Source organism: Rattus rattus, chromosome 2 (genome assembly GCF_011064425.1).
Source record: "Rattus rattus isolate New Zealand chromosome 2, Rrattus_CSIRO_v1, whole genome shotgun sequence".
In the NCBI taxonomy this organism is placed as follows: Eukaryota; Metazoa; Chordata; class Mammalia; order Rodentia; family Muridae; genus Rattus; species Rattus rattus.
In genome coordinates, this window is record NC_046155.1 from 40,029,113 (window position 1) to 40,043,201 (window position 14,089).

Consider the following 14,089-nt stretch of genomic DNA (forward strand, 5'->3'; position numbering starts at 1 on the left):
ACTGCTGACCCACGTTTCCAGCCTCAGGTATTATCATTGTTTTTTTGGCCCTGCAAAAAAGATTAAAATTTAAGAGCTGAGGAGTTACATAGACTGAAAGTCTTAATTCCCCAGTGTGATGGCATTAGGAGGTCAAGCCTTGGGGAATTGATTAGATTATGAAGATAGATTCTTCATGAATGAAATTAGTGTCCTTATTAAAGAGACCCTAGGGAGTTTCTTTGCCTTGTCTCTGCCATTTACAAACTAGGAAGATAGCAGTGATGCTGGTACCTTTAGCATGGCCTTCCCAGACTCTGGAGCTATGAGAACGATGGAATTTCAGTTGTTTACAAGCTGCTCAGTCTATAGTATGCTGTTAGAGTATCCTATTAAATCAGCTGAAATGGACTTAAGGTTCAAGTTAAGGAACATTGTGACTTATATTGATAGATTATTTTGGTCCTGCTTAGAGAATGCATTTTATTTTATTATATATTTAAAAATATTTATGTGCACGGTGTTTTGCCTGCATATGTATCTGTGCACCACTTGCATCCACTGCTCATAGTGTACAAAAGAGGATGTCTGATCCCCTGGGACTAAAATGACAGATGGTTGTGATCTGCCATATAAGTGCTGGGAATTGACTCCTGGTCCTCTGGAAGAGCGACTGTTGCTCCTATCCACTGAGCATCTCTCCAAGTTTAGAGAATGTCTTTAGGAGAATGTGGTAGACAAGCAGGAAGCATAGATGCCACTTTGGAAGACTGTTACTTCAAGCTAGAGCTGATGGTGGCTGGACTAAGGTGATGACATTGAATAGCAAGAGGAGAGTGAAGACACAAGTTCTATTCTGAAGATAGGGTAGACTAAGATTACTTGTGGATGACATGTGGCAATGGTCCCTCTGATCTGTACACTACTCCTAAAAACAAAACGTAACAGTGTTTAGCCACATGTGATGGTGTACACCTTAAATCTCAGCACTGGGGAGGCAGGGACAGGTGGCTCTCCATGAATCTGACCAATGCAGTGAGTTCTAGGACAGCCCAGGGTTATGTAGAGAGATCCTGTCAGAGAGACAGACAAACAGACAGCCAACCAACCAACCAGTATTCCAAAAAGTATGGACTTCTTAAAGTTTTTCTACTCATGATCCCTTTGGCCCAAGAAATTTTTATGTAACTATGGGTAACTAGGTTTATAAAATAGGTATACAAATTATGTATTTACTGATAGTGATTCATAAAAGTTTGTTTTAAAACAATTCTCTGATATACATATAATTTTATAACTTAGCGAAAGCTAAAACGAATTTACATACTAGTGTGGTGAATGTGCCTATTTGTTTTTATATAAAAAAATTACAATTTGGCTGAATATTTGATATTGCTGGGGTTATCTGATTTTTTTCATGGTTGATCAATATTTTTATTTTATAACACTCAGTGCCAAGAACATCACTTTTTATAAATCATAATAGCAGAAGTATGCTTAGGGCTACTTCAGAAATTATTGGAAATTCTGTCCTAATCCTGATTGAAGATTCACTTCAATAATTTTTAAAATAATAACAATAATAATAAACTGTTGTTATTATTTTGTGCAGGGTTGGTGTGCATTGGGTATGTGTAGAGGTCAGAGTACTACTTGACGTGCGTCAGTTCTCTCCTGTCCTCTACAAGTAGAAAGCTTTGTATGTACAGTGAAAACTGCAGTTCATAGCAAAAGGCTTGTAAAATCTGAACCGAGATTTTTCAGGCAGCATTGGTTGGTGTTGTGAGACTTGAGGATAAACTGGTACAGGTGTGCGTGCTGTGTATTCAGAACCGAGTCTGCTCAGGTTAGCCTTGTAACAAGTGAGTGGTAGTGGAGACGCCTGAAATTGATTATACTCCAGATTTTTAAATCAATTTTTTGGTTGTTGTGTATTCACAAACTTCTTACTGTTTTACCTGCATATATGTATGTGCACCATGAATGCATGTGCACCATGAATGCATGTGTGTTTTTCATGAGTGTTTTACCTGTATATATGTATGTATACTAGATGGATGTGTGATCCCAGTAGAGGCCAGAAGACAGTGTTTCATCCTCTGGAACTAGAGTTGCAGATGTTTGTGAGCTGCCGTTTGGGTGCTGGGAATTGAACCCTGCTTCTCTAGAAGAACATTCAGTGCTCTTAACTGCTAAGCCATCTCTCTAACCCCTAAAAAATTATTTTAAACTAGAGGGTATGGCTTAGTGCCTATAATCCCAGGACTTGGAAGGCAGAGCCAAAGGTGTGCCAGTACCCTAGGCTTATTTCTAATGCAGCAGTTGTCCTGTCTCTGCCTCCAGTGTGCTGGGCTAACGGACATGTTCAGCCATCCCTAGCATGCCTGCTTTGCTCTAGTGTCAGACAAGTTACCTCATATGCTTTTCAGCCTTTCTGGTGTTTGAATGTTTATTTTATTACACTTTGGTTGTTTTATTTTAACATGGTTTCACTATGTAACTTAGGCTGGTCTCAGACTTGTCACCCTTCTGCCTCTGCCTTACAAATAATTAGAAGTAGATGAACGTACCATTGTTTCCAGTATTTAATCTATTTTCCTACTTCCAAAGGCCTTTTTTTGTTGTTGTTGTTGTTGTTGTTTTTCTTGGAACCTTTTGTTATATCTCATTTACCTAGAAAATCAGTTTTAAAATTAGGGTGTATTGATGCATATGTCTGTATTAGCAGTTATTTTCTTTTCCTTCTGTTTGGTCTGAATCCTGAGCTAATTTTAGAGACTGCCTCAGATGTCCAGTAATCAGTCTTTGAATTGTTTGATGATAATAATTAGCTGAATTGATAGATGGGTTAATAAACAGCATTTGCTCCCACTCTGGGGAGCTCTATATGGGCCTGGTCTGTCCCCAGATTCTGGCTCAGTGCTTCTTACGTGGAAAAAGCAGGAATTTTTTTAAATCCTAATTTATTGTAGAATGATAGTTTTTAAACTACAGTGAAAATAAACCATAAAAAAATTAGAAGACATTTAAAACACGAAGAGGTGAGATACAAGTCCACAGGGTGTTTTTCCTAAACACCCACTATCTATACCAGTCTTGTAGGCTAGTGACGTGGCTCAGGAACCATCAGCAGATCATGGTTAAGTCACACTGTTAGTCTAGGAGCAATACCAGAGGGGACAAAGGAGCCGGGGGAGGGGAGGATCGTGTCTGTTTGCAATGGTTAATGCAGTGCTCTTAATTTTGCTGTGGTACTCACTTTCTCCCCTGTTCTCACTTTAGACTTTCTGTTTCACCCTGTAGAGAATACACTCTTAGGTTTCTACTGTGGTGGGAGAGAGCAGTGTCCTATGTGACAGGTTAGGTAGGGATCAGATCTAAGACTCAAGCAGCTTTCTCCAGGTTTCACTTTACTTTAGCTTTCCTGCTGCTTCCTGCTGCAGTTCCTGAGACTTCTGAAGTAAGACGGATTAGTTCTTTACCAACTGTCGGCCAGAGACTAAGTGGTTACTTTTACTGCCTGATTGCTTTCCAGCATCTAACATTTCCTTTTTATAATATCTACAATGAGAAGTTGTTCATTTTTCTACATGAATTTCTTATGTATTTGATGTTGTATGTGTTCCTTTAATCTTTTCTGCTTTCCTAACTAAACTAGTAATGCTGTTTATATTTACTTATATGTTGTATTTTTTATTATCTAGTCCCTTGATTTTTATACATTTTTTTTCTCGAGAGTTCTTACTAGACATAGAATAAAGTTAGGTTTCTCCTTTCCACAGAAAACTAAATGTCTGTTTCATATTCCATATACCGTAGCATTTACCGCTAATACTGTATATATTGAGTTTTATATTTTCTTCCTACTAGTAATTTTACCTAGCTTTTGAAAAAACTGACTTTAAAAATTTGTTGGTTTTTTTTTTTGCCTCAAAATTAGTTAGCCTCATCTACTTTGTCTCTCTTAAAACATTAGTTTTTTTTCTTTACTGTGATTGCCAACTATAGAACTCTTCCCTTTTGAACAGGCAGTGATAGTCTGAAAATGATGAATAGAAAAGTCCAGAAATAGCTAGTTCTTACGTTTTTAATAGCATGCTACTCTGAGTGGTGTGTTAAAGTCTATTTCTGTACATCCTGGGATGTGAATTATTTCTTAGCATGCCCATAGTGTTTTATGCTACATAACCTGCTATCGTTTGTCAACTTGATGTTCATGGACCGTATTGCCTAGTGTACAGTGTAGTAGCTCAGTGCAATGCCAGTGTCTGTATCATTTCCCTTGCTTTGGAAGCATTGAATCATCAGGCATAACAGAATTGTGAATCTAATTCAGCAAGCTAATAAACAGAAACTTCATACTTTTTATTATTACAGTATTCTATTTTATCATTGTTAATCTCTTACTATGTCTGTTTTGTAAGTTAAACTTCATAGATATATGTAAGAAAATAACTATGTACATAATTTAGGTACTTCTGGTTTCAGGCATCCACTGGGGGAGTCTCCCTGTCTCCAGGGTAAAGTCAGCGAATATGGGTTAGGGGGTGTTGTGTTACTTGATTTTTAAAAGAAAAAAAGTTTGTTTGTTTTTTGTTTTTACAGTAATAGCTCATTGCAGTCACTTTTGGGTAAAAGAAGTTTCTCTGAAACTTTCTTCCTCCCACTCATCCATCACTTTATCCAGTTATTTGTGCTTCTTGTAGTTTATTGTCTTTCTGTCTGCCTCCCCCACACCCCCACCCCATACCGGTTTGTTTGAGGCATGGTCCCATTGTATATCTCTGGCCAGCCTAGAACTCACTATGTGTTTCAGACTGGCCTCAAACTCAAAGAAATCCATCTGCCTTCCAAATGCTGGGAATAAGGTTCATGTCCAGCTCCTGCTTATCTTTTCTAATGACATTAGTAGTTAAGATGAGATAAAACAAGATTTTCTCAGGTTTTTTGATTAAGAAGAGGTGAAATTTAGGAATTTTTTTTTTCTGACATTGACATAAGAAAATACAGTACTGGGCAGAAGAAAATAGCTATTAGTATAGGAAGGTTCATTTGTTTTTAGTAATAATTTTTCTTTTATGTCTTTTCTGACAGTTGATACTAGCAGTTCCTCGTTCTTCCTGGCTTCTGGACTCAGTTGAAAATTCTGGATTCCTTTTTTCTCATATGTCAGCCTGAGCCTTCTGTCATCTAAAGAGCTCCAATCTGACCTTCCATTCAAACCTTCTGTCTCTCCCAAGGTAGGTTTAGTGGGTAAAGGGGGCACATTTTTTGCCATTTTATTACTTTGGATGTAAAAAGATATTCATTGAATATTGTTGATGAGTGCCTCCTATTGGACTCCTTTCTCTTTCGAAATAGTGGCGAGCATCTGAATGTGATGCTTAAGCCTGTAGTTCAAGCTACTCACTGGCCTAGGTGGGGAAATTGCTTGAGCCCAAAAATTTAAGGCTAGCTTGGGCAACACAGGCAATGAATGTAGCTAGACCCGATGTCACGAACATTTTTCTTTTTAAATGCTGGTTATTAGTGAGTCAGCATTTCCCTTTCTTGCTAGGCCATTTTCTATCCAATGCTTTGTAATAGGTTTTTGGAATTTGTTCTTAGACCTTTAAGTTTTTTTCTCTATTAGGTAGTTTTGTTACTTCGTTGGTCAGTTGGCAGAGGAACGAAAGCTTTATTAGCCACTGTGTTGGAAACGTGTTATACTGCTTTTACAAAGTGTCTTATTTCAGTGACTTAGGACATTGGTAAACTTAGGAGTGAGTAGAACCATAATTTAAATAGCACATTTAAAACCAGTAATCTTTGTTGGTGGAGATGGAAATTGACTATAATAAAAATTAGCTTAATAGGTGGGGGTCAAATTATAATAAAATTCTGTCCTTATGTTACCTGAGGTATCTACAACAAAGTTTATTCTTTCTTTCTTTCTTTTTTTCTTTTTTTCTTTTTTCTACCAAAGGTGGCAGCTCTAGTGTAAGTTATTCTCTGGTGGCATTGGTTACACACAAACAGTGAGCATGCTTCAAGGTCAGATAGATTTTTCAGATTAAGTTGGACTTTGAGAGCAAATTACAAGCCCTCAACTACCTGAAAAGAATGCACTCTTCCTATACTCTATTGACATTCAACATTAGTTGACAGCAACTTTAAGTAAACGCTAAGGGTGGTTTTTATTTGTAAATTAAACATTTTTATAACTAGTCATTATCTTTAAGTTCCATCTGGATAAAGGAGAACATTCAATTAGACATCCTTGTATCCTGGCCTCCCAACAGTTCTAGTTACTTTCAGTAGCTCTTCTTCTTTTGGGACCTTCTTTTCATATGGCCTTCACTGAACTCTCTCCCACCCCTTTTGATAATACTAAAGATTAAACATCCCATTCTAGGCTCACTATTTCAAAAGTTTATGAGTCAGTAACTTAGTTTGCGCTCCATAAATAGGCTTATCAAATAGATCAAATAGAGACTTTGATTACAGTTTCCTTGTTAATATCATCCTTGACAATCTTGCTTTGAAATTTTATTAATGCAACAAAATAGTTGATAGGAAGCTTGTTTATATAGTTTTTTTTACTTCATGTTTTGAGATTTTAGTATATTGTAATTTTCAACTAACAGTCATTTCAATTTAAATCCCTTATACTATATGAGGAGAAGGTAAATACACATTTATCTCTGGTATTATCCATAGAACACATCATCTTTCTGTTCAGAAAGAAGCTTAAAAAAATAAATACAGGCTATACATTACAGAGACAAATTAATATCTATACTTCTTCAATAACGTTTCCAGTGTATAGTTCTAATTTTGTTGGATATAAGGTATTTTTAGAACTGCAGAAGTATACATTAGGGTGAAGGCAAACGTATATCTAGGTATATTTCAGAAACATGTATTGTGTAAATGAGAGATGGAAGTATTGTTTCTGTAGTTATCTTTAATTTTCTGCTGGTTTTAGCTTTTAAAGGGAACTGTCATTTAGCATTTATTTATTTATTTATTTATTTATTTATTTATTTATTTATTTATTTATTTTAATAAGTACATTACCAGAGACAAAACACAAGCACAAAGTCATCCAGTTATGAGCAGTTCAGCTTAGTGCATCCTAGATATTGTTTCCCTGGTCAGAGCCTTTGTAGTAGCAAAAGAGTGGGGGTAAAGTTCCACCAGCAGGAAGAATGTGAAATGTTCTGAAGCCATTGGAAGGGGGAGTAGATCTGTTTACGCCGGTATTCCTAGAGAGAAGTCTATGATACAACAGTAAAAAAAAAGGTCAAGGTATGAAAGTCTTGTGTTAATACTTTATGCAAGAACAAGCAAAATCTCATATATATATTTATGTTGCTTTTTGCATTTATTTTGTATATTCTTATCATTTGGTAACAATGCTCTAATTTTCTTCTAGGGAAAGATCCAGTAGTCGCTAATATCAGTTCATGCTTAATGGTGTTTTATGCCTCTGGCTCCCATGAGTGACCTGTAATCAGGTATGGTTTTTCATAAAACTGTGTTACTGTAGGGATTCACACATAAGACTATTGGGCCAAGACTGTTCTGCTTTAGGAGGGCGATAATAGTCTTTCATTCAGTTTGTACCTTGACGGGTGTTAACTTTTAGTTTGAACAGTCATTTTGGCATCACATGTTGCCTAACCTAAGTGAAGGAAAGATAGCAGAAGGTCAAGTGATGCTGCCACTAATGTTGTTAGATGAAGCCGCCTCTACCCTTGGGTGTTCTTAACAGACCAGGTCTTTGTGTCTTTAGTATGCGTGTTTGATTAGCATTTCTGCTTTGATGATTCAGAATGAACTTAAAGATATGAAATTTACTTTTAATTTTGTGATGAAAATTTCAATTCTTTGTTTAATTTTAGGTGCATTGATTTGAGGAAAATCCTGGTTATTTTGAAGATGTTGCAACTCAGTATTATTTTGTGTTTAAATCACAAATAACTTCACAAGTTTTCAGAACAAAAGAGACTGGATCTTTTTTTTTAATTAAATCATGCCATTTGAACAGACACAGCTATTTTGTGATGAAAAACAAACTATTTTGAAAAAATTTGATACAAGAAATGAGATACCAGATACTATCAAATCAATACCTATACCAAAAATTTCAGAAGCTGGTTTTCATTATGAACCAAAAAATGTGAACATCTGTTTACCCAAGATAAATATTCCAAATGAAATCTTAATGAAACATGAAGTTGAAAAATACAGAAAACTGTTTCAGAGTAAACCACAGACTGCAAGGAAATCTGTCAGTGTGAGGACTGTAAGCCGTGCCAAGGGGTGTGCACTGCGCTGTGAATCTGAGCGCGTGGAAGACGAGGCTGGAAAGATGTGTGCAAAGATACTCAACTTTACTTGTTCAAAGTGCCAAGACCGCACTCAGTATAGCCCGAATGACTTGCAGAAACACTTTGAAATGTGGCATCATGGCGAGCAGCCTTCATTTCCTTGTGAAATGTGTAGTTTTTCAGCAAGTGACTTCCAGATATTTAAACAACACCGAAAAACCCATAGGAATACTTTTGTAAAATGTGATATTTGTAACAGTGAGTGTTCATATACTTTATTGGACTTGACAAAGCATTTCACGTCTAAACATTGTGTTAATGGTAATTTTCAGTGTGAAGAGTGTAGATTCTTTACCCAGGATGTCGGCACATTTGTTCAGCACATTCATAGACATAAAGAAGTGCATTATAAATGTGGAAAATGCCATCACTTGTGTTTTACCAAGGGAGAGCTTCAGAAGCACCTTCGTGTCCATTCTGGTACTCTGCCCTTCACTTGTCACTACTGTAGCTATGGTGCCATTCATAAAGACCAACTTGTCAGACATGTTATAACCTTGCATAAAGAACACTTATATGCGAAAGAAAAACTGGAAAGAGACCAATATGATAAAAGAGTGGCAAAGACTACAACAGGACTTAAACTAATACTTAAAAGATACAAAATAGGTCCAACAAAGACGTTTTGGAAACGTAAGACAATTGCCAGTGGGAACGATGAAAGTATAGGAAAAAATGCTCAAGCATTTAATATAGTGAGCAAAACACAGACTAAATCTGAAGACCAGAGTCAAGAGCAATTAAATGAGGAGAAGGGTGGAAGACAGCACTGTGAGGACGGTGATAAGCCCATAGAATCGGGGTCAGAAAAGGCAACTGTGCTATCCACTGGGCAATGTAATAAAGCTGATGAGGGAGCAAGTGCTCCTTCAAGTGTCTTGAGCGCTGTACAGGGACCGACGGTGTTACTGGTGAGAAATAATAAGATAACAATTCCTGCTAACTACAGTGCTAAGTTTATGGGTTTCAAGATGGTAGATGGGAGACAGCATATCGTAATAAAATTGTTGCCTGCCAATAAGCAGATTTTACCTTCACCAGCCTTACAGCCGAACACAGAAAAGGAGAGTACAGCTAATTTGCCACCCCAGGCCATGGACAACACTGGATTTGCAACTGGATTAACTGCAATGAATGAAACAGATTTTGTGAAAGCAGCTCCACTTTCATGTTCATCCCCTGAGCTTCCCAGGAAAGTAATTTCTGAAAAGGAAACCGCTTTCATATCCGAAAAAAATAATATGCTTCAGATGGTGGATGACAGTAAAAGTGTAACTTCATTGCCAACACCGTCAGAATCAGTTACATCAGTGCGTTTGACTACAAAAGTTGAAGCAAGAGATAATGTTGACTTGTGGGAAAATCCCAGCACCCAGAGTCATCCAGACTTAATAGGAACCTCCATTAACAGTCCTGATAAAGTCAACCTTACTATCAGGCCAAATGCATACAGTTGTGGAGATATGCATAACTACTGCATTAATTATGTCAACTCTGAGTTACCTGCTGAATCCTCCAACTGTTTTGAGTTCTCCAACCAAGGATCATTACCTTTTCATAATTACTCAAAGGTAAATAATAAACGCCGTAGGTTTTCAAGAGGAGCAGTGTGTGAAAACCTTCAGAGAGAGTCTTCGAATAAAACAGTTACTCAACAATCAACTAGTGACAGTGACACAACTTCACCACTGAGAAAGGAGAGCTCCAACTCAGATAGCCTGTTAGCATCCATCAGCCCTTTAAGTGGAACTTTAAAAATAAAAACGGAAATTGAAGAACCATGTGATTTAGAAGAAACACAAAATTTTAATGAACAGAGCCTCTTTACTAATGAAAACCAAAATTTATTGAATATGACTGAAGAACCTAAGTGGGATGACATTCCCTGTCCCGGCTCCCCTATGATGCCTCGAATCACATCTGTTTTCTCTCTCCAGAGTGAGCAGGCTTCAGAATTTTTGCCACCCGAAGTAAACCAGTTACTTCAAGATACATTAAAACCAAGATCTGATATAAAGGAAGATTCTAATAACATTCCCAGTAAAAACCTTCCACTTGATTGTGACCAAACACTTAAAAAATCCAAGGAAGAAGTGATAAAATCTTCAAAAGACTTCCAAATGCAAGACATCATCCCAGTTCCTTCTGCCAGTGTAGGTGGTAATGTGCCTGCAAATGATCTGAGTTTAAAATGTAATGGACAGGAAAAACAAGCGCTGTCAGTATTACAAGATGTGAGAGATCCAGGGGTGACCACTAAAATTCCAAGTATCATCACATTACTCAAGACTCAGTCAGATGCAATAATAACACAACAGCTTGTAAAAGACAAACTCCGAACCACAACACAACATTCAGGTCCTGTGTATGTTCAGAATCCACTTCTAACCTCAGAACAGAAGAATCCTGTATTTGTTCAAACACCAAAAGGTTTTATTATACCGCTGCATGTTGCTAACAAGCCTGGATTGCATGTTTTCTCCGGAAGACCAGTTCCTTTGGTTAATACACAGAGTGTACCTGCTGCTCTCCTTGTAAACAAGAAACCTGGAGTGGTTTTGACAGTTAACAATGGGAAACCTGAAGGTGTTCCCACTGTTAAGACTGAGAATGTTCATAGTTACAGGACTGTGACTAAGGAACCTTGCAGAACACCTTTTCTGAAGGCAGAACACAACAGGTACTGTCTTACACCTGGACTTTGTTCCAATATTGGCAGTTGTGTGAACATGAAAACTTGCTCAGAGAATACATTGCCACTGAAAGGTTCTTATATTATTAAAACATCAGTAAGTTCTTCAGTGAAAGCGGTTCCTTTTGCTAACGTTCTACCTGAACAGCAGGGCCCTAACATGAATGTCTTGGATGCGGTAAGACAACAGAATGAAAGTTTACCCAAAGCATCTCTCTACACCCTCATGCCTGACGGTAAACAAGCTGTATTTTTTAAGTGTATGATGCCAAATAACACTAAACTGCTTAAGCCTAGGTTAGTCCAAAACAGCACCTACCAACGTATTCAGCCAAAGAGACCTGCAGGAGCACCACAGAAAATACTCGTAAAGATTTTTAATCCTGTTTTAAGTATGAGTGCTGTTAATAATCTTTCAGTTGGCAACTCTGCATCTTCATTCCAGAAGGAGATTGTACCCTCTAAACCAACTGTACATGGAGAGCAGAAAGCGCCACAATCTTCTAGAGATGCCTTACCAGTCTCAGTGCAGGATTTGATGCCAGCAAATGATGCTGTCCTTTCCTCTACTGCAGCACGCCCAGGATCTTCTGAGGAACCAGTACATATCAGTGAACGTTCAGAAACAAGAGTGTCAAGAAGTAAAGCAAATTGTACAATTGAGAGAAATTTCAATAAAAGAAAGACTTGTAAAAATAAGTTTGCAAAAATTAAAACTCGTATAAGTCAAGATTCTGAAACTGCCTTTGTATCTAGAAACAGAAGCTGTAAACGAAAGTACATTGATAATTACCAAGAACCTCCAAGGAAGAAGTCAGCATCGCATAGAAAGTGTAAAGAAAGGGCTAATGCTGAAGATGTCCAGGAAACATTTGGATTTAGCAGACCTAGGCTTCCAAAGGATTCTGGTAGAACTTTGAGACTTTTCCCTTTTAATTCTGAACAGCTTGTAAAATGTCCTAGGAGAAACCAACCAGTTGTGGTTTTGAACCATCCTGATGCAGATGCCCCAGAAGTAGAACGTGTAATGAAAACTATCACAAAGTTTAATGGGCGTGTATTGAAGGTTTCACTGTCAAAAGCAACTATTAATGCTTTACTGAAACCAGTTTCTACCACTTCTGAAACAACTTACAGTGACTTTTCCAAGAGACACAAAATGCTTAAACCTGTTAATTCTGTGAAAGAAAGGTTTGTGCTAAAACTAACACTCAAAAAGACAAGCAAAAATAATTACCAGATTGTAAAAACTACCTCCGAAGATGTCTTGAAATCTAAGTTTAACTGTTGGTTCTGTGGTAGAGTTTTTGACAATCAGGATGTGTGGGCTGGCCATGGGCAGAGACATTTAGTGGAAGCTACTAGGGATTGGAATATGTTAGAATAACTTACTGTGATTACCAAGGAAAGGATAGCATAGAAGGAGAATGGGTTGGTATTGTAATTCAGGCTTTTTCTACATTGGTATAGTTTTGAACATTTCTAAGAGTTGATTATATTTCTGTGGAAGAACAAAGCTTTATATGTGGTACTTGGAAATGCCACAGTTAACATATATTTTGAAAGAACGTGATTAGCACAGACCTTGATTTAGTTGTATAAAGATGCATCTGTGGGACAGTAGGGGTAAGGAAATTTTTGACAAAAGAGTTTTCTCAATTAAATTAGAGGGTAATGGTGGACAGCCCATTCCCTTTCTTCTCCCACCAGCCTTGTAGAACTGACAAGAGTTTCTCTGGAGGTGGAGAACCTTCTCACAATGGTTTCCTACTACTTGTAAAGAAGGACTGAGCTTAGATAAAGTTACTTTCTATCTATCATAGTTCATTTGAAAGGTATTAAGTTTCTTTGAAAGCTACATCTTGCTGGACTGTAGTTAAACTTGAAATAATGCTTGAAGAGTTTGGGGCAAGTAAATCCTGTTGCTGTGCCCTATATCAGGTTGGAATGCCCTCTCAAGATGGTTGGCTCTTCCTGTGGCTGTCTTGATCTCTGCAGTAAATGGGCCAATCTCCAGAGAAGAATCAAACTTTTCTAAAATCCACTTGAATGTCAACATTTTCCTGAATTTGGTCCTATTTCCCAGTGATCCCCTTGCACAGAACTATACTATCTGATTGGAAGTGTCCATAACCAAATGACTTTTTTACCTCCCTTGGTTGGCATCCCTTCAAAATGAGCAGAAAGAACATAGAAGCACTTGAAAGGGAATGGCTTTTCTTCAAAACTAAAACTATTTTTACAGAGATAATATTTTGAAGCAAGGTTAACAAAGCAGATTATATTTTTGCTTGTGTTTAATTACTGTTCTGGCCTCAACATGTCCACATTAGGCTAGACCATTTTCAGGATGACCAACAACCCAGAATAGTGTTAATAGTTGGTGTTTGAAAATAGAGAAGCAAGCATTAACGATGGACTCAGTAGCAGTTCATAAAACTTGAAAAATTACTAAGAGACATGCCCAACAATTTCAAAGTGGATATTTTCATAACAATCCATTAATTTAACCTTCCGATATACATTTGCATCATTTTTTTGTCTCATTGGATAATGAAGTTATATTAAAAGATGATATTCTATGTATATTTTTTGTTTTAATGTTACTATACATGTTAATGACATTTTCATTGATTGGATCAAAACTTCAGGGCTTTTTTTGTATATAACAAATGTGTACATATTTTTGTACTTGATTATGTAAATTTGCACAAGAAGTTTATGACACAAAAAGTATTTTCTTTTTAATTCTTTGCATGCATTAATAAAAATGGGTGATTTAAAAAGAAAAAGGACTGTACCCATGTTATTTTATTGGTTTTTATTTCTGACTTTTTTTTTGGTTGGGGACATACTTTTTTTTTTTTTTCAGGGATTAAACACTATTGTTAGCAAGTGCCTAAAAATGATGTGAACCGTTTACACATGCCAACTGTAACAGTAGGTCCTAAACGGGCCCATTCCCCTAATAGTTTTGATTTAAACAAAGCCATAAGTAGATGCTTCCAGATATATTGCTATGCACATTATACTTGTACTGTTT

At 37.0% G+C, this 14,089-nt stretch overlaps 1 protein-coding gene across 1 annotated transcript; it reads left to right on the forward strand.

The window, feature by feature from the left end:
* The first annotated feature begins 7,807 nt into the window (after positions 1-7,807).
* Znf518a (zinc finger protein 518A) lies at positions 7,808-13,881 on the forward strand. Its single transcript, XM_032891948.1, has one exon. It carries the CDS (start codon positions 7,997-7,999, stop codon positions 12,431-12,433), a length of 4,437 nt encoding a protein of 1,478 aa, XP_032747839.1. The 5' UTR covers positions 7,808-7,996; the 3' UTR covers positions 12,434-13,881.
* Positions 13,882-14,089: the final 208 nt, after the last annotated feature.